Raw genomic sequence first — 24,632 nt, forward strand, 5'->3', positions numbered from 1 at the left:
CCAGCCTTCTGCCAGAGGCAGAAGAGAATCACAGGATCATTTAAAAAAGACTTCGAAGATCATCAAGTCCAGCTATTAATCCAGCACTGCCAAGTCTACCACCACTAAACCATGGTTCCAAGTGCCACATCTACACATCTTTTTGACACTTCCAGGGATGGTGACTCAACTGCCTCCCTGGGCAGCCTATTCCAGTGCTTGACAACCCTTTATCTGAAGTATTTTTCCCTAATATCCAATCTAAACTTACAAGGGGCACACAGGTGAGGAAAAACACAGTCTTCTACTTCTCAGGGTACGAGGTGTTGTGGCTAAGCCCAGGCAGGTGCGAGCAGTGCTGAGCAGGCTCCCTGCAATGCGGCGTGCGGGAGCAGCAGCCAGGCTGCAAGCAGAGCTCTGAGCTAGGGCACTCCACTTAATGAACTGGAAACATCAACAAAGCCAACACCAGCCTAATGGGAAATCTGTCTCCACATATGTCATACAATTTGTTTTTAATCATTGAATCAACTAGGAATTGTTTAATAAACAAAGCCAACAGGAAACATTCAAATAAATGAGTGAAGAGACACACACTTTTTTTGCTGATTAATTTTGTGAGTGCTCAAGTCTCTCAGGTTTTCTGTTCTGCAAAGGGCTTTAGGCTTCTTGTTGGGTGACATCTTCAGCTTCTGTAAGAGGAGCTTCTGTGGCCAGCTGGGCACTAGAAGAGGGTGTCTACATCTGCCACATTCATCTTCACGCTTCCCTTGTCACCGACTGCATTACAGGAGCTGTTTGTTGGGCAACTTGGATCTCACTAATAATGACCACAACGTCATTTGGGCACGTATTTTCTGTTTAGAATGACTCAAAGTTTTTTCTTGCATTGGAGTAGTTTCCTGACCCAGCTGTGACTATTTTATAGGAAAAATTAAAACTGAAGGTATGAGGTATGCTTGCCCTCTCCTGTGAGAACTCTGGCATGAGAAGAAAACCGTATTTTTAAATTTTGATGTACACTTATCAATCCATTTCTATGTTTTTGTCAAAGTATGGTCAATATACTTGAATTTTATAATTCCTGTAAGCAACAGGGTTGTTCCCATTCTTGCGCTTTATTGGACAGTGATCTTTTTTTTGGTCTATACGCTGAACATGTGAAGTGCCACGACACCACAGTCCATGGCCTGGCTGTTTGTCTGCTATGCAGAACATGTACTCCTCGTTGTTGCCTGTTTTGTTAAAACCTGCCAACTTGGTTTGAATCCAGAGGGACTTTTGCTCTTAGAAAGAGGCTTGTACAAACTGAGACACCAGAATTAATTTCTAGAAACAACCAATGAGTTTCTGCTACTTGTAGTATATTGCACTGCACTTTGCCTTTGCTTCCTTTGGAAATGAAGAATAAATGGTTCTTAGACATCAGCTTAAAGTAAACAAAGAAAGAAATGTAAAAAGTGTTTTTATGGGAATACAACAACTAAAATTCTGTAAAGGAGTTATATGCTGTAAGTGGCTGCACTTGCTTTTGTGTATCCTTTTGATACGTTATATCAATTTTTGAGACTTCTGCAATGTCCAACGTGTTCATCTTTATTCCATGTAAAATTCAGATGCAATGTGGTAGATTTAAAAAAAAATAAATTTTATTTAGCATTTCTATATATTTCTGTTCAGAGGAAGAGTTCCTAATGTTAAAACAAGTCACAATTAATATGTTTAGATTGGTAGCTGGCACAAACCTTAACTAAATTGTGTTGAGTAATGCTCACAGACAGGCTGCGAATAACATACAGTGACTAAAAGGAACTAAACATCAAACACTTAAAATATAATGAATTTCTTAAAACCCAGGGTTTATCTAAATACATGAATATCTCTTTCAGTCTCAGATATTAAAAATGAGAACTTATTTAAGACTGTTTTATAAAGCATTTTAGTTGACAAATAAAAATAAACTTACAAATTAAACACAGAGTCTGATTATTCAAGCCTGACGGACAAGTCATCCCTGGTCTTTAAAGGAGTTCCTTCCTGGCTGCACTTTCAGGATAACTTCTGGAAACTATTTATAACTCTATTTTAATTTCCAATCAATCTTTTTTTTTTTTTTTTTCCCCTTTTTTTTTACTATAAACACAAAATTCGTATAAAACACAAGAATATCTCTTTGCTTTTCCTCTGAAATTGACACCAAAGCTTTTGCGGAAAAATAAAACTTGAAATCCCTGAAAGCAGATACTGCTGATTGCACAAACCCAGATAGAAATGAGCACTGAGAAATTAAACTTCCAGATACACTAAAGCTAAATGAGTTGATTTTTCCAAAAGAAAACCAAAGAGCTTGTAAGAAGGAAGTAATTAGTAAACAAAAGAAACCACAAAAACAATAAGAAAACATCATAAACCTATTAACTTCACACTGAATAAAATGTTAGGGAATAATTTCCACTCCAAAGTAAAAATTACTTGCCAAAATATTAACAGCAACAAATAAAAGGCAGCCTTGCATTAAAGCCAGAGGTGGCACAAAGCACATTTTGGGTGAACACACATATACTTTTGTGCCACGGAAGCTCTTTTTCCATAGTGTCGTTTTTTGATAATTCAGTGAAGTGCAGCTGGCTGTGGTACTGTGGTGCCAGTCCCACTTGTGCCACCTTTGCTCCCACCACCAGAAGCTACAATTTCCAAACACACAAAGTAAACCAGGCACCTGCTATCCTGCTGCCCACACAGCACTGCATGAGCTCAGTGTGAGGGGAGGAGGCTGAGACATTTATTGCATTTGGATTCTTTCCACATGGTTAATTTCATTTGGATTTTTTCCTGGGGAAAAGGGATCCTTGATGGTCACTGGTTCCTGATCTTCCAGACAGTCTCAGGACATCACCACAAGCATGGTCTTGTTCTGGGTGCATGTCCATGACAGGACTACAAGCATTTTCTGTTTAGCACTTTAGATTAAAGCTCCAATCTGAGGCCATGAGGGAAGAGTTGCTTTGCTGGCCTCTCACTGTGTTGCCTAGGAGAGATCACTATGCCAAGGCTCAGGCACTAGGACTTGTCCTCAGCACAGATGGGACAGCTACAGACACATCAAACACATTCTCAGTATTCCTTAGGCAGGACCTTTAGGGTTTCCCAATGCATTCTCTCCTGTACCTGCACCGAGTGAGAGCTGCCCCAATGTCTTACTTATCATGGAAATTTCCCCTCTTCTCATAAAACCCCAAGAAATGACAACCAAGCACCACATGTTGGGCTTATTTACAACTTTGAAGCAAACACAGCTGATGTCATACAAAAAATGGATGGATATTACCTCACAGAGTGGTGAGATTTCTTGGTTATTTTTCTCGAGATGTTTCCCTAGTCCATGTTTTGAGTCTATTATCTCTGTTACCACAAACCTGTCCTGAAAGGTTAAGCTTTCACCCCAGCCAAGACAAGAGAGACAGCTGAGGAAAGAGGAAGAACCTTGACAGATTTACAGATAAGTCTCGCTCCTATACATTGTGGCCAACTAGGAAGAGTGATCTGGACTTGGCTTTTAGCTCCTGGGATTGTAAGAAAGCAAAACATGTAATGTGCACACCAGTGTACATAGAGATGCACCTTATGTTATTGCTAAAAATGTTCATCTGCAATTTCTAAGTGTTAGTCTAGATTTGTTCCTCCTTTTAGCGTTTAAGATCTTAGGTCTAACTTTGCATTTGGAATAATAAATATTTGTATTTGGTTTTTTACTGGACATATTACCTCATCAATGGCTTATTATAACCTTGAATTCCTGAGATACTTCAGGTTTCCCTGTCACAACCTTTAGTATGATAAAACAACTACTCGTTACACATTCATCTTCTGCAATACAATTAAAAGCAAAATAGCCAGGAGTCAAATTGTAGCTACCACTGTGTTTGATAGAATCAGGATTTCTCTTCTCATTTATACTATGGGGAAGATGTCTGAGACACTCAATGCACACTCACTGATCGATGTACAACTTTTAAACCCTGCATCAAGCCTATCAGTCTTGTATTTCCAGTTTAATATTAACACCATGAAGGCAGACAAACCAGACATCCACACAGGAACTGGTGGAATCAAGCACCAGGAACCTGCACATGAGCAGATCCCCATATTGAGATGCGAATTTTCCTTTTTGATTTAGGATAACTTGGTTTAAAATGTGTTGTGCAAGTGTGTTGATTTTGCCTTGTGGACCTCTGCCCTTGCTGGATAAAGAGAGCTGCTGTGTTCAGTGGCTGAGATGATGTCCACTCCTTTAACAGGAGACGCTACTGCTGTGATGTTCATGCCTGGGGCCATTATTCAATCCTGTGCGTGCTGTATCCTACAGTGCAGGGTCAGACTCCACAGAGCAGTAAACAGCACAAATCCCTAGAACAAGAGTACTTCTGTATGGAGGTCAAAAGCGATACCAGTTCTGTAAACCAAACTGATTGCACTGGAACGATTATAAAATTATTGCATTAGAGTCTGGGTTAATTAAATGTTAACTACAGCTAAAAAAAGAGCATTTTTGATTTAGTTATTATGTAAACAGGACAGACAAACTCCCCTAAAGAAAAAACACTTAAGCCAAAGAGAAATGGACTGCTTCAAAAAGGACTTTTCCCAGTTTGCTTCCACAGTTCTTTGACTTCTTTAATGCTTTCTTTTTTCACACACTTCCAGAAACCTTGAATGCCCTGCTGCTGCGGTACCTGTTAATAAATAAAGTGCATTTAGCATTTGAATGAAAAAGGCTCCTCTTCCCAGACTGTGTCAAGACAATATATTATGTTGTGCTGCTGCTTCCGTAGTTCACACTTGAAATAACAAGTTCTTAGTGGCAGCACTCCTCCCAGATTCATATGCGTTAAGTACTATCCAGTTTAAAATATATATATTTTTCTATTCATTAACTCTACCTGTGTTTCTACAAGCATTTACAAGAGAGTTGTAGCAATCGTCTGTAGTATTTACAAACAATTATGCCAGTTTCTTACCCTCAAACCTCGATGAATTCGGTTCCTCAGGACTCCAAGAAACTCGCTATGGCTGAGGCAGTCATCTCCATCTAGATCAAAAATCTTGAAGATGGTATCCAAAACATTATCTGAAAGGTCCTGTCCTGTTGCCACCTTCACTGCTCTCTTGAACTCAGCTAGTAAAGACACAATATTACATCACAGGTGACTGAACTTGCAAAGAAAATGGAAAGCTTATAAATAGCAGGATTCTGTCCAATTTACAATGGCTGGTGGGTATCCTTACTGGAGAATCTGGGATGTGCAAACCAGTAAACTATTAGGAGGCCTCAGTTCATGCATTCTTAGCTTGCTTCTTCTTTTTTAACACTGTCTTTATTAATTTTTAATTTATTATATTATAAATAATATAATTAATAAAATTAATATAGACAAATAATTCAGGAGAGAATTAGACATATAGGCATGTAACAACCATGAGTTACCTCAGCAGCTGTCTGCTTTCAATTACAGTGGGGTTCAGTGTATAAACATAGTAATGAAAGTCACAAGTTGTAAATCCCCCAGTTTTCTTTGGTTCAAATCCCATCCAAACATTTATCTTTCAAGAGTATGTATTTCTCCTTCTGTCTTCTCACATCGCTCATCTTCTTTCACATGAGCCCATCAAATATTAATTTCAATGAATGTTAATACCACTTCAGATTTCCTTAGGAACCTTTTATGATACTATTTTAAAATAACTTATGAGACTTGTCCTTCAAGAGTAACAACTAAGTAACACCCTCAGGATTAAAACAAAAAGCATTTGCATGTTCATAAAACTTTTGATGCATTGCTCCTCTTTCTTATATATGGGAAGGAAGCAACTCCCCCTCCTCCTTGAAATCTTTATTTTAAACCCCACTTTTCAACATTGTTTCTTTTTGATAGACTTAATTGCATAACACATCCTCCTCAGCACAGTGAGGACATGGAGTGAGTCCAGAGGAGGGCCACAAAAATTATGTGATAATTTTTGGGATGGAGCACCTCTTCAGTGAAGAAAGGCCAAGGGAGTTGTTCAGCCTAGAGAAGAGATACCTCAGAGCAGACTTTATTGTGGACTTTCACTATATCAAGGGGGTTTATAAGAAAGAGAGTTTTTACTAAGGCCTGTAGTGACAGGAAAGCAAAATGCTTTCAAACTGAAAAAGGGTAGATTTAGACTGGAGATAAAGAAATTGTACAAAGTTGTGGCTGTCTCATCATTGAAAATGTTCAAGGTCTGGTAGGGTGGGGATTTAAGCAACCTGACCCAGTGACAGAGTTCCCTGCCTATGGCAGAGGGTTTGGAAAAATGACCTTTAAAGGTCCCTTCCAACCCAAACCATTTTATGATTATGCTTTAGTCTGCTGTGATTAATCCTCATATGACAGCACATTAGAACTTTTAAATGAAAACATTTTGGAAACTTTATGTTATTATTTTTTCATGAAATAGAATTAAGTCCAAATACAGAGCAGTATAATATTTTTGGACTTCACTGTGGTACTTTGGGATGACTCATTTACATTAATTCCATAATTAGGTTTTTTTTCCCTTTAAAAAAACCTGTAGGAAAGGCGTACAGCACTTACCCCGCTTAACAGGACGATTGGCTACAGTAAACATCTGCATGGCAATAGAAAAGTCTTCCAGATTATTTGTAAACTTGCAGAAAGTCTTGAATTCTTCCAAACTGATGTTCTAGAGTATCACAGAATTCAGATGACATATAATGAATATACATTCAAATCCCAATTATTTTGTGCCATTTAGTCTTGTGGGACTTAGTGTTTAGATGTGACTGCCTACTCATTTTGTTGATATTTTTATTTCTCAGTTGGCCAATTATCATTGTTCTTACTCGTGTAAAACTCAAGGGCTGCAATAATTCATTTGGCAACCGGTTACCTCATTAGATAACCACATTCAAATGAAAACCTGTGCGTGCAAAGGAGGAAGCAGAACAAAGCATGCTTTGGATACCAACCTCCCCTGCTTCGATTCTGTCTTTCACATTCTGCCAGTAAATTTCATTGTTTTCCTCATCGGTGAAGTAGAGCAACCATGCCGCAAAGTCTTCTTTTCTCATGACGCTCAAACCCTTTGAAAACTTTATGAATTCCATTTCTTGGACTTCCGTTTGCAGATTTTCCATGAATCTAAGTGTAAACAGACATCATGCACCACTTGACACTTCCGTCCCTGCATCACCACTACTGCCTTAGCTACTGAGCGCAGCAGGCATCAGCTCTGAGCCACAGAGACTTCGGACACTGCTGTTTAAAAGCTGGTTTAATTTTCCCGGCGCTTGGGGAAACCTAAACCAGCTCCCAGGGCTGCATTTCCAGAAGGACACCAGCAGGGCGCGCTCTCGGCTCGCACAGGCGGCTGCTGCCAGCTGAACTTCGGGACGCATCGGACATCGCGGTTTTACTCGTGTTTAAAAATGAGCAGGTAAGGAGAGAAAAGAATCGGTAAGGCAGCAGCATAATGAAAAAATGAATGAAAAAGGACACGGTAACTGAAGGCCTGACACATGGTTTATGAGGTTTTCATATTAATAAGAGAGGAATGACAAGATTGCAAAGTGCCTAAAAAGATGTGGCCGTAATAATCACAAAGGTGAAAGAGGAAATTTGAAATCATTGCTGTAGGAGAAGATGACTGAATGTATCAAAGATTATAACTACAAGCAGAGGTTTGGTGAATCAGTTCTGTGCTCACTAGAGGACAGATTAGAGAGGATTACAACTGACTTGTACAGAGTTCAGAAGAGCACAGAAAATGTTGCAGAGGTTTGGGAAGGTAAGAAGAAAGCTGTCTGAAAAAGGAGTTAACACCAAGGATTTTAGGAACACCCATTCTTTTGGGAAAGAAAGTAAAAAGTATTACAAGAAGCAAGTAATAACATGCAGTAATTGTGGGCTCTAACTGTGAGCTGTAGCTGCAAGTTTTCCCAGTCTGGTCTACATGGCTAGTATTAATTTTGAAAAAAATTAACACAGACAATACGGTGTGATTAATTTGATATTTTCCACTTCAGAAATGGGGCAATCCAAAAACAAGTGGTGATTTTTAAATAAAAGCTAAAACTAGTGGTGTTTGCCAGAGTCCCCTCCGTATTTCTAAGGAACCCTGCTTTAGTGAGTTGCAGAAATTACTGACAGGAGGGAATGAAATACTCCTATATTGGGACAAAGCAATTAATCGGAGAAGAGGACAGCTAAGGGTTTGCGTAGCCAATATCAGCAGAGGCTCATTTGTTCATCAGTGCTTGCCTGGCCTCACTGGGTTTGAATTCTTTCCCTTGAAATTACAGCATTTGAGTTCACACAGCTATCTTTAGTTCTTTAATGAGATCACTTGGACAATTAGTAGCTTGAAGCTCTGTGAAGTCTATAAGGGGTTAGCTGAAGACTGCTGTTGCAGCATAAGCTCACTCCTGTATTTTTTCCCTCTAACAGGTAGAGCTGCACACATGGAAGTAAAGGGCCAACAAATGCTTCACAGCTCAGGACAGGCAGGTAAATGAAAGCCTGACAGTGGAGGCGAATTTCAGTTTCAGGCTAGGGCTGAATTATGGTAATAGTGAAGAAGGGTACAAAATGCTATCACATGTTATATGTGCCTTTTTCTGGTCTAGTAAAGGGGATTCTACAGTATAGCCAAACACTTAGGTGTTTCTCCACAGTCTACCTTAAGATCTGACACACTTTCAATTCCCCCAGCCCTCCCTCTCAGAAACGGATGCAACACCAAAGGACCAGGTAGTGCAGTCGGTGTGACTGGGCAGCCCGTTGTCTTGCAGAGTGGTGAGAGCTGCCTTGCACAGCTTGCAAACCTCCCTTCTGTTTTCAGGCCCAGCTCCTGTCTTTGTAACTCACAAGGAGACTGCTGCCTCTGGCCAGCACCGCAGCCAGTGTGTGCCAGGGACACTGGCTCCACAGGCTGGCACAAGCAGCCCTGCTGCACCCACAGCCCCACATCTCGGGAAGGGAGGTCGAGGTGCAGAGGGAGAGAACAGCATGGACCTGGCGTGCTGGCATGGAGCCAGCCCAGCAGAGACTGAGTGGGGCCATTTTGAGAGTGGCCATCACAGGCAAGGAGGAGATGGTATCTGGGATGTGTGGTTTGTAGTTGGCTGGAAGACACAGCCAAGACCGTGCAGAACAATTCCTTTGACTGTAGTTTCCAACTCATGTAACGTCTGGTCCGGAGGAGAAGTTGCTGAAAATAAGGTCACTTACAGAAATGTGCCTAAAACTTGGATGCGGGGAAACAAGACAACATGTGTTTTATTTTCTCGGATTTTTATCTATGAAAGGTAGACGTTATTTTGCAAAAGACTTAGAGTCTTGAGAATTGAGCTATTTACCTTGGGGAGCAAGCTCTCAGTCATTTGCCTTACTGGTTGCTAGCCACAGGCAACGGCAGAGAAACAGATTCTTCCACCTTTTCTGAATATTGCATTTCCTAAAGCAGACAAGCCTTGGTGACCTGCCCTCTAGCCACACCCAATAAAGGCAGGAAAGCGGAGAGATCAATCATTCCTACATGATGAGGAAGGAGCCCACCAAGCTGCACACATTAGCCTGCTAAAAGGGACAGCAAAGCCAGAGCAGACAGCACAGGGTTTGGCCGCTGCATTCTCATTGTGTTCTTGCTTCTTTGTTCTTGCCCTCCTCTAATTGAAGTTCATTTCAACTTGTAGGCTTGCTCCTGGCAAGCCAGAGTGGGAAGATTTCCTGCCATATCAAATCCTACTTGGAGCAGTAGCTGAAATGTGCAATTTAAAATTTATGTGATAGTTTCCCATATTACAAAAATTAAAATACTATGAATCATCGCATCAGCATTCTAGGTCACTCTTATTCCCAGATGTGAGAGTTAAAAATCCTAATGAGGTTTTTTTTTTTAAGTGAAAGTTATTAAAAGTTATTAAAAATAACTTTCTGGTTAGGAAGTAAAACCTGATACATAAATGTCAAGATACCACTAGGGATACTTGCTTTTGTATCTTCTGGATCACAGTGCAATGAGTTTCAGCCGTGAAGTCCTCAAAATGTATCCAGATATTAGGAAAAACAAGCACAGGAATGAAATTCCTGCTCTCCCAAAGTCAGTGGGATCTTGGCTGGGGACTTTGTAGGGAATCAGAATTGAAGTAGAGGAACAGGATTCTGATTATAGATATGCACTACAATTAAAAAATTATTACACTGGGAATACTCTCATGCTAATAGTAGGTCTTGAAAAGAAAAGAAAGCTCTAAGTTTCCAAGTAACAAAAAAGGGAGGTAAAACATAAAATTTTTAGGATGGGGAAAAGGCTAGGAAGAGAGAGCACTTTCTTTAAGACAGCCCACTTTATCCACACTCTGTAAAACACCCACGTTGAAGGCCAGTGGCCAAATTCGTTATCGTGTTACAACAGCATCCAGAAACCTTATCAGGATTTATCCCTCATTTTGTAATGGACTCTACTAAAGAAAGAGGGAGTATCCCAAGGCTTTTGGCAACTCAGCTTTAATAGTGTTAATCCACCACAAATAGAAGTGAAAATGTATTAAAAGAGGGGAGACCTCAGGAATGCAGCTATTCCCGCTCCAAGTGGAGAAGTGCTAGCATTGTACTCTTTATGGCACACAAAGAAGTAGATTGAAAAACTAAAGGAAATGTTAGGGAAAGTTTTTTTCCCACCTCCTGACCTGAGCAGTCTGTGTAGAGCTTTAACACTCATAATTCAGAACTGACCAGTTCCTGTCGCACTGATTTATAGGAAGGGAATCTAACAACGATAGTGGTGGATATACCACCCCAGCAGTTGTACCACGCTTTGGCTCCTCTTTGGACACCAAAGTCCTTTTGAAGAATTGATAACCCTCTCTGCACCAAAGGACTGTGACAAACCAGCTGCAGGTTGCCTTTTTGCAATCTGACTTTCAAACCAGAATATAGAAAATCTAATAAAGGCTTGACCATTAACCTTTAGAGAACATTTAGATCTATGCTTGTAAATTCAGGTTTGCAGCGTTAAGACAGTTAATCAATCTCACCATTTTCAGAATTGCAAGCAAAACCCTCTTTGATTTACTGTCCTTAGCATTTCCAAACCAAAACACTCACTTTCATTTTTAAGTGCTCTGTAGAAACTAACTGAGCTACTCTTTTGCTAAGCTTAGGGGAAAGGAAGAAAAATATTTTTCTCAAGCTCTTTACTAAGTATGTGGGAAATATTGGGAAAGATTGAGTTATGACAGGAATATAATGAAGCCAGATTTTGTTGCTGTTCTCCCCTTCCTCAGTGCCCGATCTTGGCTGTAACTGATGTAATCTCTATGTATTATGGCTCTCTCTATATGCACACACATAGATAAAAGTGTAGGAACAGAGACAAGTAAGGAGGCAATCACACTGTATTTCTGCAAAGCAATTCCAAATCCCCAGATGAAAATCACTGAAAATGTAGAAGCTGTCATCACAGCAGAAGCACGGCATGCTGGCTGATGATGACATCTGAAAGGGAGCCTGCATCCATGCACTGACACACATACCCACCACAGCCCCCCAAAAATGTCAGCACTAGCAGTGGGATCCAGCCTGGATAATTCTGGATTTTTAAATGAAAGGTTCCAAATAAAATGTGTCAAGGAATTTAAAATACTGAAGGAAAGAAACAGGATAGCTAGGGAAAAGGCATGATCTGTGTATGGTTATACAAATTGTCACCTTCAATCTAAAGCAGAAATTAAAGAAGAACCATAACTAAAGAAAATTTCTGGCATAAAATTTCATTAACTGATAAAAAGTTTGGAAGCAAGAAATCAGGTAAGAAAATGACATAAACTGGACTGAAATGCTAATTTTCCTCATATGATTAAAAGATGCCCATTGCTTAACCATACTGGGAAGTACTTTTTTTTGTAAGACATCCTAGAAAAAATACAACAGAGAGTTTTTTTAATATCCTTTCCATGCTCTCTGCACTTTCTTTTTTCCTTCAAGGAGAATATGAGAGATTTAAGCTTGCTTGGGGACAGATTACAGAAAAAAGTCACAGTTGTAAACTGTTTAGGGAGTGAAATACTGTCTTCTCTTTTATTTGGGATTAGACATACTTAAACAAGATCAGTAAGGGACTTTTTTCAGGGAAAAAAACCCCAGTTTCTGTCAGGAAGAAATATTTCCTATACATAGAAAACGAAATAGTTTTCTACTCAGAATAAAAGATAGAACATTTGATATAGTTGGAAATTAAAGCACAAGTTAACCGAAAAATTATTTCTGTATTAAAAACCAGGAGAAATCCACACAAAATAATAAAAAAGCCTTGAATTCTGGGGACATTCTCTAAGACAGGACCTGGTATTAGAAGATGACATTATTGTTGAGGTATAAAACTGAATGGTGTCATCTGAAACAGAAACTTGTTCAGATCTTCTGGGAAGAAAGACTGCTGCCTGTATTAAATCTACCCTTTTTGTTACATGATTTAAGGCTTACTGCATATTCTTTTATATTTTCTTAAAATGTTACAGGAGAATACTGTTCCAGCTGTATTTGACTAAGAGCACACACCTTTAGTAGTGATATACATAAACGTACTCCAGAAATTTCTATTTCCTAATATTCACCAGGGAAACATTTGCTTTTCAAATTCTAAATTCTTATTAATAATTACTATAATGTCCTTATGTGAAGGATAATACAACTAATAAGAACGCATCTAGAAGTCTGGAGCTGAATATGTTTTCCCTGAGTCCTAGCTTAAGAAGCCTGAAGGTCTCTGAAAGCACCCTTCCATTTGATGAAAACCCTCTTTTCCTACTGCCTCCTGTGTTCAGGGCAGTAGGAAAAGAGGCACAAGAACTGGTTTGCATCAGCCTCACATTGCCCCAAAAGATGGAGACAGTTTCCATTTTCATTGTGCCATCTGAACGCAAAAAAAGGAGAACAGGGCAAATTAATTGCCCCGGTATATCGACTGTGGCTGTCTGACATTTTTAAAATGTTTGGACTGTGGGCTAAAAGGCTTGGACAATGCTGGTGTACATGTAGATACAGATGGTTGCACATTTACAAAAGGATTTTTTAATGCCAGACAAACTGTAAAGAGGGAGCATGAGGAAAATACAAGTAAGTAATGAAGTAATGAAATGAGAACAGCAGTCTCAGCTTTCAGAATTCCCATGTAAGTACAGTGAAATTTCAGAATGAAAGCATCCCTGTTTTTTTGGGGGGGGGGGGGGGAGGATTATTTTTATATTTTTTGTGTTTTTTTCTTTTTTTTTTTCTTTTGGGTGTTGTGGTGTTTTTTTTTTTTTTTTAGTTTTAAGGACTCTGCAGCACAGCAATATCTGTGTATTTAACTAATGTGACAAGTTTTAGTGGGTCCTAATCAAACATAATCACCTCTACTTTCTACTAGGTACTACACTGATCAATGGAAAAGCTTTCTAGGCAAGAACTTGGAAAATGATAAAAGCATTTACCATCATTATTTTCTGCTTTTGACAATGATCCATGTCTGTACAGCTCATCAGTCATCTCTTGTAAAAACAGTGTGACACTTTGATCAAACAGCCAACAATAGCTTCCCGCAGAAGGTAAAGTGTTATGAGAGGCCATCAGATAGAAATCACATTTTCCCTGAACAATAGGGACCCAGAAATGATGTGCTTGATTTACTTGCAAATAAAATCATGTGAAAGGTGATATCCTCACAGAGGTTAAAAAGACAGCAATCCTTTTATTCACCTTTCTGCGTGTTAAACAAACTCCACTGTCACGTTGCAGCTGAGATGGAGTGTCTACGCAGTGATAAAGAGGCACATTCCAGCCCTACGAAACATAACTGCCACTGGTGAAAAATTACCTGCATTAAACCTTACACTCATCCCACAAATTTTAAGAGCAAGATGTGGGAGTTTGATTTTGATTACAGGCCTCTATCTGTGTGGCAGGCAAAGGTCTTTAACCTATGTGTTCTGAATGTACAAGGTACATAGTTTCATCAATGTCATGCCTCATTGGGTCAATGTAGGATTTTATCTAAAACCTGAGGCTTTTCAGTTTACACTGTATATGCAAACACAACCTTTTACTGGTGCTCTCTGCCTTTTGTTTCATTGAGAGGATCTATGGTATTTATAGAAAAGGGAGCTGGAGACATCTTAAACTTATTTTACTCGCTTAGATTCCTATTGAGCTGAGGTCTTCAAAAGGGAAAGGTTGTTTATTTGAAGACTGGTATGTACCAGAGCCACTGAAGCCAAACACTTTTTAGTCTACTGATTGCAAAAACATTCATTTTTAAGAGGGCTGCCACACATTCTCCACCTCTGAATACAAACTGAAGCAAAACACATTGTTCTACTTTATTTTTGCAGTCTGTAAACAACTGATTATTTTTATAGAAAAGACAATACTGATGTAGAGAATCTTCTCTTGATGCCATGCTACAATATGTGTGTCAAGATTCAAACAGGTATCTGCATAGTCCCATTGCAAAAGTAGTTCAAAGGGTAGAGGAAAAGGCACTGGGAAAGTTTCAACAGAAGCTGGAATTCGAAGCAAGTGGAGAAGCTGCCTGTAGCTTACCATGACAGCTGGAATGGGAAAGGAGGCACCTCAACTCAGAAAATATTTTTAATTGATTAGAAGTCTCTTTTTTTGTGATTTGGTCACAAAAGACACTCATGAATCTCAATGTTTTAAGGTGTGCCACCACAGAGCTGCCAAGAATGGGAGCTTCGACCCTCCTGGCCCACTGCTGCTAGGAGTTATCACGGTGCTCAGCTCCTGCAGACAGCAGACTCTAGGAGCTAAATGGGGAATTCAATCATGTAACATCAGGAATAATCTCCACTTCGTTGCCTAATTTTCTGAATCAGCTCAGTGTGAGGTCAGATAAATGCCAGAGATGGGGTAAAGCACACGAAGCAGGAACAAGACTGGCTCCTGTTAGGCTTGCCTAGCTGAAAAAATACCTGAAAAACTCGGAAAAGCGAAGTTTTTCCTTTCCTTGTTTTCCAAAGAAATGTACCAGCAACACGGTATTAACACCGCAGCCGTCCAGTTCTGTTTCCTAGAAAACAAAAAAACTATGTCTGTTATGCATTGCATGACCATTAATATTCACCATGAATCTAAAAGTATTTATTTGTATAGAATTTCCCAAGAGATACTTGAAATTTAATTACTGTCCCCAAAGCTATCACACAGGATCTCAGAGCTGAACAACTTCCACATTAACTGCTAATAGTGTATTATAAGTTCTGCTTCTAAGTACTCGGTATGAAAGATAAGAACAATTTCCAACCGCCATGAGCATTTCATTACAATATTTTATTATATTTATTATTAAATGGAGAAGGTTGCAAGTTAAATCTTTAAAAACCTTTATTCTTAGGTGAATAGAAGGCTTAAATAAAGTTAGTATCTGTAAGGAAGTTTTTAGTTAGGTATTTCTAACATGTTACAGTCATTTAAAACCATTCATGACAGTCTAATAAATGAAGCCAGGAAAATACCAACACTGACAATGCTCTATTATAATATGGTCTTACAAGGCTTCTTGGAAATTTTCAGCCTTAGTGACTTTTCTATAAATATTTTTAAAATCTGATGAAGAAATTTCTGCAAAGAAGAGATACACGCTATTTCAAGTCAATCTTTAACAAGCCTAAACCCACACATAATGCTGGATTTCTGCTCTATTCTTCTTTCAGCACCAGCACACTGGCATTTCTTTGAACACAACAAAACACTAAGCAACATGAAAAGAGAATTTTTTTTAAAGTCTGTAGGGATTTCAGCAAATTATTCTTATGACATCTAAATAGCCTCTGTGTCTTTTATCTGGTTGAAGAGGTAAGATGAAAGACAAGAGTCTACTCCTAAGATTTAATACTAATGGTTATTTAGCTTTCAGCATCATCAATAACAAGTCCCATTAGTCCCTCATGTTTCATGCTTACTGCATACATGACACAGTTATTTTATAGTTAAAGTAGCAACATTCCTCATTTCCACTACAAGTTACAGTTCACCAAATGCCAGTGATATGAGTTATGTATGAGTGAACACAGAAAAAACCACTTTTCAAGCCATATGCAAACTGTACTTACTGAACTTTTATCATTTAATTGCAGGCAAAGAATATTTAAATACCCACAAGATCCATCCTTCTGAAGTTTAAACAGTTCAGATTACTGTGAAGACTGATGCATAAACATTGGTATATGCTTTTTTGAAAGCCAGAAGTCAAACGTTCATGGATGCTTATTTGAAATTCAACCCCAAACTATTTATATCAGAATGCAAAGTCTTCTAAAAAGAAACAGAGAAGAATCCACACATCCCTCACTGCAGCTAGATTGTAATCTGCTTTTTGTGGGTTTTGCCTACATGTTTAAAGGAGACTTGAATAACGCAAGGAAAAAATTTACTAATGTAATTTTTTAAACTAAATGAATGATTAAACAATTTAATGCTTCTAATTTAATTACTCCATATTAGAATCAGTGTTGTATTGAAAACGAAGTGAAAAATGAGGTTTAAAATGACCTTTTCAAAACTAAGTCTGTGACAGCAGAAGTTTTTTTCTGCTAATGATGTTTCTCTAGTTACAAGCCAGAAGAAGGCATACAAACAATACCTACCTCATCTTATCTAAGATGACAAAGCCTATCCCAGGATTTATAACAAATATGCACCTACTTGCTGGCTACCTTCTTTATCAGTTGAAATTCCACAGTGAAACTGGCAGACGTCCAAACACTATGTTAGAGTTAAATGTATTTTAAAACTACAAAACAGTACTTTCCTGTAAAGCATAAAATGCAATAGGAGACCACAGAGACTGCACCTTAAGGGTAAAATTTCAAAAAATTGCTTTTCCTAGAGTTAATGCTATTAAATTAAAGTACATGTTAGTACATAATTCTTTTTTGTCCACAGAATCATTAGGAGCTTTTGCTGCTGATCTGTATAAATTAGTACCAACATGACAAATCCTTGTTAGAAGATAATGAGAATTCTATTAATATTTCCAACACCTCGCCCTCATGAGCTTGGGTAAAAGAACAACTTACACTTGGAACGTCTCTCTCGGCAATCAGAATGAAACGGTAACCCAATCCCAGGCTGTGAAGCAGACCAGACTGGTAGCTTTGACTCACTATCTAAACTGAGTGAAAGTTTGTAATCTGGTGTATCTGGCTGCTTCAGGCCCTGGGACGGTGCACCAGAGAACCCTTTTGATCTGTACATTTTACAGAAAGCTGAGGCACAGAGCGCAAAAAGGATCCCAGCAGCCTGAGTTTCATCTTGATACAAGCACAGGATGGGGCAGAGACGTGTATCACAGCTGGGGAACTCAGACATGTTCCAGGGTCCATCGGTTCAGACAAAGAATCCCAAAGACCACACAATCGGATGCCACACAAGTCTATGAACTAATGAACATGTGTGTACATATTACACACACAGGCTAATTTTCCTAGAGTAACGTTAACGCCTCCTACACTTTTCAAAAGTATCGTGAACTGCTGAATTATGCAATTATTCCTTTTTAAGCAAGATCAGATAACACAAGCTATTTCCTTATTACATTACACAGGCTGTTAACATAAGAGGCCTGATGCTGCAAACACTGAGTCATGGGCAAAGACCTACCTAATCCTGTAGCTCCCCACTGAGCTTTTGACATTTAGGACCTGATACTGCAGCAAGTACCAACAAGTGCCACTGAGAAGAGACTTATCGCACAGTGAAATGGGATTTTCAAAATCATGTACCTAACTGATTTTCAAAACTCATCTGAAATGTTAATAGACTTACTGTCTCTAGATTCTTCCCACCTTTCCTTGCAGAATTTGCCTGAGGCATGACTGGAAAGCATTCGTCATGATTAAAATCTGCAATTCGTTTCTTGTTCTCTTGCTTGCTTCCTGAGAGATGGTATTTGCTGCGCAATGTCTTATTTCACTAGAAATTGTAAAAATAATATATATTTTGGATTGAATATTTTTTTTTATTTAAGACAGAAGGAGAGTGAGTAGATGGATGAACGGGCAGAGAAGTGAGGTTGGGCAAGGAGGACAAAACTTTAGTTTCTGTCTGCTAGTGATGTCTCAAATCTTTCCAAAGGTAAGACTAAATCTTAGCAATTTTCTTCTGAGTCCACTTCTCTGAAATCCTCCTTGTTTTTAAGCTGCTAGCTCAGTCAACTCATCATGCCAGGCTTCTATCCCAGCCTAGCTTTACACACTGCTAAAGAGAATTCAAGTTTTCTGTCATTTTGAGAGTCCCCCAAATGCTGGGATATATCCTACAACTCAGTTCTTGTAGGAAGGTTTAAAAGACGTGTCCATTATGAAATTAACCCTAATAGTTACAGCCAGTCAAAAGAACTGTAAGCAGGCCAGCTAGTGGGACCAGGAGATCCAGATCTCCAAAAGCAGTCCTTTTTGGCAAAGCCCAGACAGTCTCAAGTGAGCCCCAGAAAACGATGTATTTTATGATGAATCAACTTTCATCCTAATGTAAATCCATACTGAAGTTTTTTCATGTTTTGCAATGCACATTCTTACTAGGTAGGATTCAAGAATACCTCAGGTCTGATGCAGAAGGGCTGAAATGTGCACAGATGATTCTACAAAGGATATAACAGACTATATTTGAGAAGTCTGACAGAACATCTTCTAAACGATAAACAGCATTCAATAACAGCCATAATTCCTATTACTGGGAGGATCAGTTGTTTTCCTAATGACAACTAATGCCATGGAATCACTCAGAATTCAATGTTAAATTGCTGACAAAAACCACACATATTAATGTTGGAGAAGATAGGTCAAGAAAAAACGCGCATTCCATCTGAACTGAGAGGTTACGAGATTAATGACAGACTCTTTGGGGAGGGATATTAAATTTAGTCTTGGACTAGATTCTTGTAAAATTTGATGTGTTGCACCCCTGTTACAGAGTACTGCTGCACTAGAAGAGCATAGCTCCCAAACACCGCTTTCCTTCAGTTTTAGGCGGTCTTTAGTTATACTGAGCCATGCAGACTTAGAAGCACTGGGTAGAAAACTTTAAATCAGTTAAGAGATTCTAGGGAGCAGATGGGCAAGTTATGATGACCTGCACGGTTCCTGTGGTTGAGGAGATGCGTCACAGTTCTGCAGTGTCTGAAAGTCCAAGTGTAAAACCTTGTCTTGACCAGGTAAGCCGAGAGAAACGTGTGAATGACTAATGTCATTTATTTATTTTAAAATCAATGGGAAAAAAAAAAAAAAAAAAAAGTAGACAGGCTAAAACAACTTACACTCAAATAATAGGAATTTGTTCATGTGTGAGACTAAAAGTACACTGCATATAGTCAGATTTAATTTCAGTTCATAGGTTTTGTGTTTAAAAGGTATGAGTAGCCATGTCCCCAACTACTAGTCACATGATAAAAAAAAATCCCCAATCACATTTTCACACTTTGTGTGAAAACGTGTTCACTAGGGAATTCAGAATCGTATCTTTAACCATTTGGAAATGAGACAATGTATGTATTTCACAACACTAATTTCATTTCAAGAACAAACAGAGAACACTCTGTGTTGTCATTCTTTTTCTAACTAGTTAAAAGTAATTGAAAAGTTTACCCACTACATAAAGCATGTTAAATGAGAGGTATTAAAAGTACTTGATAATTCATTAATCTAAATTGAAGGGCCGGAGGGCAAAGTCCCTGATCTAGACAACTGGTCTGTCCAGTAGATATTTGCCACCATTAGCACTGTTTTCACAGCCAGGACACTAAAGCACCTTATACCTGAGTATCCTTTTAAGGAACTCAGGGCAGTAGCACAAAAGCAACAGGTGCTGTTCACCAGGCAGCACCTTTTCAAAATAAATCAAGTCTTCTAGTTCATGCACTTTCCTACTATAATCTAGATCACTTCCAGGCAGGGAGTTTGGCTCTCCTCTTCCATGAACCATGGTCACGTGTTCAAATTGGTGTTCCATACGAAGAACAGTTCTGCCAGGAAGCCAGATGGAGCATTTCCTCTGGCCTGTGGGGAGGGTGTTTGAGCTGAGGCAGTCACTACCTCTGCTGACTTCTGCACCACTTTCTCCAGTCTGATTAGAAAGAACCAGGTTCCAGGATTTTAAGTGTGCCTCCACCGTGTGCACCTCTGCTACCAGACTGCTGGATTGCCTGCTCTGCAAAATACAGTATGGAACTTCCCAAAAGATGGAGCCAGTTAAGGCTGGGCAGTTTGTTGTTGTTGGTTTTTTTTTTTTTGCTTTTCTTCCAGCATCAATCATAACATTGAAAAAAGAAAAGCCTTCACTTGAAATATATGTATCTGGATAACCAATTCCACTGTAATCCCATTCAAGGTCCACTGCTAAGTGGTGAGAATTTGAATTTTAGGTGTGCAAGTTGAAGTGTCTCTAAAAAGGCAGAGAGATACAAACACCCTGGGAGAACAACAAACTGATTTTTCTTTTCCTTGTATAGTAACCTGATGAGTATTAAATGGTATCACCATAAAGTAAATAAATGACTGGGACTTTTTTTTACACTCTGTACAGGGAACACACCTGGATATACCTGCTGGTTAAACAAAGTTGCAGACTACCATTTAAACTGTATTTTCCTAGGTTGGTGACATTTGCCATCTGGTATCAGAGACTGGGTTTACTCTGAAAAAACAGCAAACCCACATGCAAATTGAGAAAATGGTGTGGAAATAAAGAACCATTCCAAACACCAAAATTCTGGTGCAGTAACTCAACTTTCAAAAAACACAGTCAACTTAAACCTCATATTTTTATGCTTCATCCGTTTTGCTTAAAGGCAATACTATGATTGCCATAATTATAAAAAATAAAGGCTAAAAACATACCCAATGACTATATAGTCAGATTCACTGCTCACAAAGATAATCAATTTTTTTGCTGAGCAACCGAGACAGGAAGGAAAATAAAAATTAAGAGAAATGTGATAATTTGGATTTTGCCAAGTAGAAATACAGAAACCAGAATAATTTCAAATTAGCTGTATTCCCCGAAGCTATTTAGTTCTTCTTTCATACTAGAATTCCATTTGTAATCTAAGAAACTGTATTAAATAGCATTTTACAATAACTTCAGATTTTTCTCAATGGAGAACTCTGAAGACAAATCTTGAAGCAAGACAAAAACAAAATAGAGACATTCCGGCTCAGGTATTTAATTAGCTCACAATAAGCTTATGTGTTTATAACTAATCTGTCCAACTGTATCAAAGTTTCTCTGGAAATTTTATACTATAGCTGTGCATTCATGCAGAATAAAGATCCTTTTTCTTTCACTGTCATGGTAGTTAAGTCTCAATTGAAATAGGTTTTGAGGAGCAGACAACCCTATTAATCCTAGCTATTTTAATCTGGTGACTGATGAAAAGATTCAAGAAAGGAGATGGCTGTTTGTCAATCAAACAATTTTTAACTGAACTTTGAATATACACTGAGGGAGGAAAACTTTTGTGAATCAGAGGTTTAAGGGTGTCAGCAATAGCCACTTCCACTTTTTCCTCAGGCATGTGAAAAAGTAAAGAACATGAGCAACTCTTTGTAGAAACTGCTGATGCATGATTTACAAAGCACAGCCCTGTATAAATTCCTTATTGAATGCTTCCAACATGAGCAGCCACTGCCTCATGCCCAGTGTAAACTGGAAGTTTACAGCTGAAAGGAAGTTGCTGATGTAAGCAGCATCTTTTAGTAACAGATGGAGACAATCCAGCTGTACTCTCCCCTTCTTTAGAATCATGGAATAGTTTAGATTGGAGAAGATCTCTAAGATTATTGAGCCAACTCCATCATTAAACCATGTCTCTATGCACCACATCCACATGTGGTTTTTTAACATTTTCAGGGATGGTGATTCCACCCTCTCCCTGGGCAGCCTGTTCCAGTGCTTGACTACTTTCAGTGAAAATTTTTTTCCTAATATCCAGTCTAAACCTACCCTGGTGCAATCTGAGGCCATTTTTACTTGTCCCATCAGTTGTTATATGGTTCATCAGCTTCTTCTGAGTATTTTCAGCATGCTCAGGACTCCCCCACTCTGTTTTCAGTCACCCAGGCTACAGAATATCTCTTCTCTGTGCTGACTACAGACTCAAGAAGAGACCCTCCCTGAGAAGAAGGGAGGTTGCAGGTGGCTGGATTCAGGGGAAAACAGAAGAGAGCAGGAATTTACCTGTCCCTTTCATTGATGAGATATATTTACCATTTGCTAGCGGCTCACAAAAGTGTGAAACTTCTTTCCCAGCTGGACGTTCATACCCAGGATTGTTTCTTTTAGTCTGCATCTACACTGCCTCTTTCTGAAAGTGGACTTACCTAAAGTAATCCTTGCCTTTGTCACCTCAGTGACAATAACCACATTTCAAACCAACTCAGAATAAGCTGGTATCACTGCAACAGCATCACTTGGGTAAGCTTAAGCTATCAATTTCCATTTGGGAAGCTTTCTATTCTCATATGGCAATATAGAGTCCTTTCTGAGATTTTCATAAACAGAAGAGTCACTTTGAAAGAGAGGCTCACAGAAACCAACCAACCAACCAATGAAACAAGTGAGTGCACAGCCACGAAACCACTGATCGCATCTATTTGACATCTATCGCATCTAAATGACAAACGTTTTTCTTCCCCAGTTAGAAAACAGTTAACAAATCATGCCCTTTCATTTAATTAAAGCACTAATACTAAGGCTTACATACATATCTAAAAACTCTGCAAAAATAACAACGTTCATGGAAAACATGACGATGTTTTCATAAGGAAAATGTATCTCTATTTCATACCCGAAGTACTGTTTCGTCTCCAGCTGCTTTCAAGTCATCTTCCTTCCCAATGATTCTCTGTAGCTGTATTTGTTGAAACATGAGAAAAGAACAAGAAAATTACAAACTTGATCTTATAAGAATCTTCTTTTTCTGAACCTTGATCTAATTGCACCTTTTCTTAATTATACATTTCTGCAAGGTTCTCTAGTCATGACAAAATGTTTGCATACTTGACGATATTTTGCTATTCAGACACTTTTTACTAGGAATGTATTATCTACTGTGGTTAATATAACCAAACACGAATTTATCTCTTGCAGCCCAGTGCTTACTCTATTTTTAGAGGAGATTTTCTTGCACCAGAAGCTTAGTTTTCACTTCAGAAGATTTTGAAAGTCTGGGATCATTCTAGAAATAAAAATTATCCTGATTTTCATGCTGTTCTTGTAGATAGCTTTATATAGTTCTGTTATAAATGTGATTTTCTGGACATGAAGAACATACCTGTTCAAATGAGGTACCATACAACTAACAATAAAGAATAATTTAATTAAATGAGAATTTTTTTTTTTCAGAACTGGCATTAGGCAGAATGAGGTTTGAGTTTTCCCCTCTACCCCCAGAAAGAAATTAATCTTGACTGTATTAGCTAAGAAGATTTCTAGAATTACTGAAAAGACTCACTTGGAATAACTTCCACTGTCCCAAATAAAGCTTTAAGGTAATATAAACAGTGCATTAACTTGCAGTAAAAGTATATCAGAGCCACAAGGTTTCTTTGACTGTATTTCAGCTTCAGAGATGAACATTGCCACAAGAATGAGTGCTTTAATATAGCACACAGTACACCTACCTTTCAGACATTTGCATGAATCCTCAAAAGGACAGCAGAAATGAAAGAACAAGGGACTTAATACATTTCAGGTAGAGATAGGGTGTTATACCAATCACTCTGGATTTGGAGACTTTAAAAGATGTTTTTAAAGCTCAAGGATTTCAAAACTGCTGGTTTGCTTCTCAAACACTTCTGTCAGATTCCTCAACCTGCTCATTAAAACTGGGAAAAAGTTCATTATCAAATTTCCACAGTCATTATTCTGGGGAGTTTTTAAATCTCCTCCCTTTCTTTTTAAATTTTTTTTTCTTCTTCTTCAGAGAAGCAGTATGGGCTTGTAAATAGAAAGAAAAACATGCTATCTGTGTTGTCAAATGTTATCCCTTGACCTTCAAATTTCGAGTAATTCACCTGTTCTGGGTTTGTTTGGGTTTCTTTATCCTCATCTTTTTAACTTCTCAGGATGCTTACTTTCTATTATTAGTATTAAATTGCATGCCTGGATAGTATTTACCAAAAAAGATGCTACAAAACAAGGCAATTAAACACCACTTGTTCCTCCAAATTATCTTAATTTTTGATCATTTACAAAACAAATTACTAGAACAGTTACAGCATGATTAATTTCTTCATAACAGAATAGCATTATAGAGCTCTGGGAAAACCACAACAGCTTGTCCATATTCTCACTGAGAAATCACATTTTTTTTAACCTGAAAAGTCAATCATTTGATCACACATAAGGAACAAAACTGCAAATATGTTCCAAACAGGAGAAGACTTTTTTCTCTTATGGATTTTATTTCCAAAGGACTCCTAAAAAAATCTGCAGTGTAGATTGCAGCAGCAGAGGCTACTCTAGAGCACAAACACACAGTATAATTATTTTCACAAGTATTCTGAAAGATTTCACTCATTGTTTTCTTACACTGTATGTAAATTCTTAGAG

The 24,632-nt window shown here is 38.4% G+C and overlaps 1 protein-coding gene across 2 annotated transcripts in view; it reads right to left on the reverse strand.

Moving 5' to 3' along the window:
- Positions 1-1,606: 1,606 nt before the first annotated feature.
- MICU2 (mitochondrial calcium uptake 2) overlaps positions 1,607-24,632 on the reverse strand; it is a 135,770-nt gene continuing 112,744 nt past the window's right edge. For both annotated transcript variants that reach the window (XM_040054952.1, XM_058419283.1), the window contains exons 7-12: positions 22,867-22,929; positions 14,996-15,093; positions 6,995-7,166; positions 6,600-6,708; positions 4,998-5,155; positions 1,607-4,712 (exon numbers count right to left, since the gene is read on the reverse strand). In XM_040054952.1, coding sequence (XP_039910886.1) covers positions 4,608-4,712; positions 4,998-5,155; positions 6,600-6,708; positions 6,995-7,166; positions 14,996-15,093; positions 22,867-22,929 — 705 coding nt within the window. In that variant the 3' untranslated portion in view covers positions 1,607-4,607. The remainder of the gene's footprint in view (positions 4,713-4,997; positions 5,156-6,599; positions 6,709-6,994; positions 7,167-14,995; positions 15,094-22,866; positions 22,930-24,632) is intronic.

This window comes from Hirundo rustica, chromosome 2, assembly GCF_015227805.2.
Source record: "Hirundo rustica isolate bHirRus1 chromosome 2, bHirRus1.pri.v3, whole genome shotgun sequence".
Taxonomy (NCBI): Eukaryota; Metazoa; Chordata; class Aves; order Passeriformes; family Hirundinidae; genus Hirundo; species Hirundo rustica.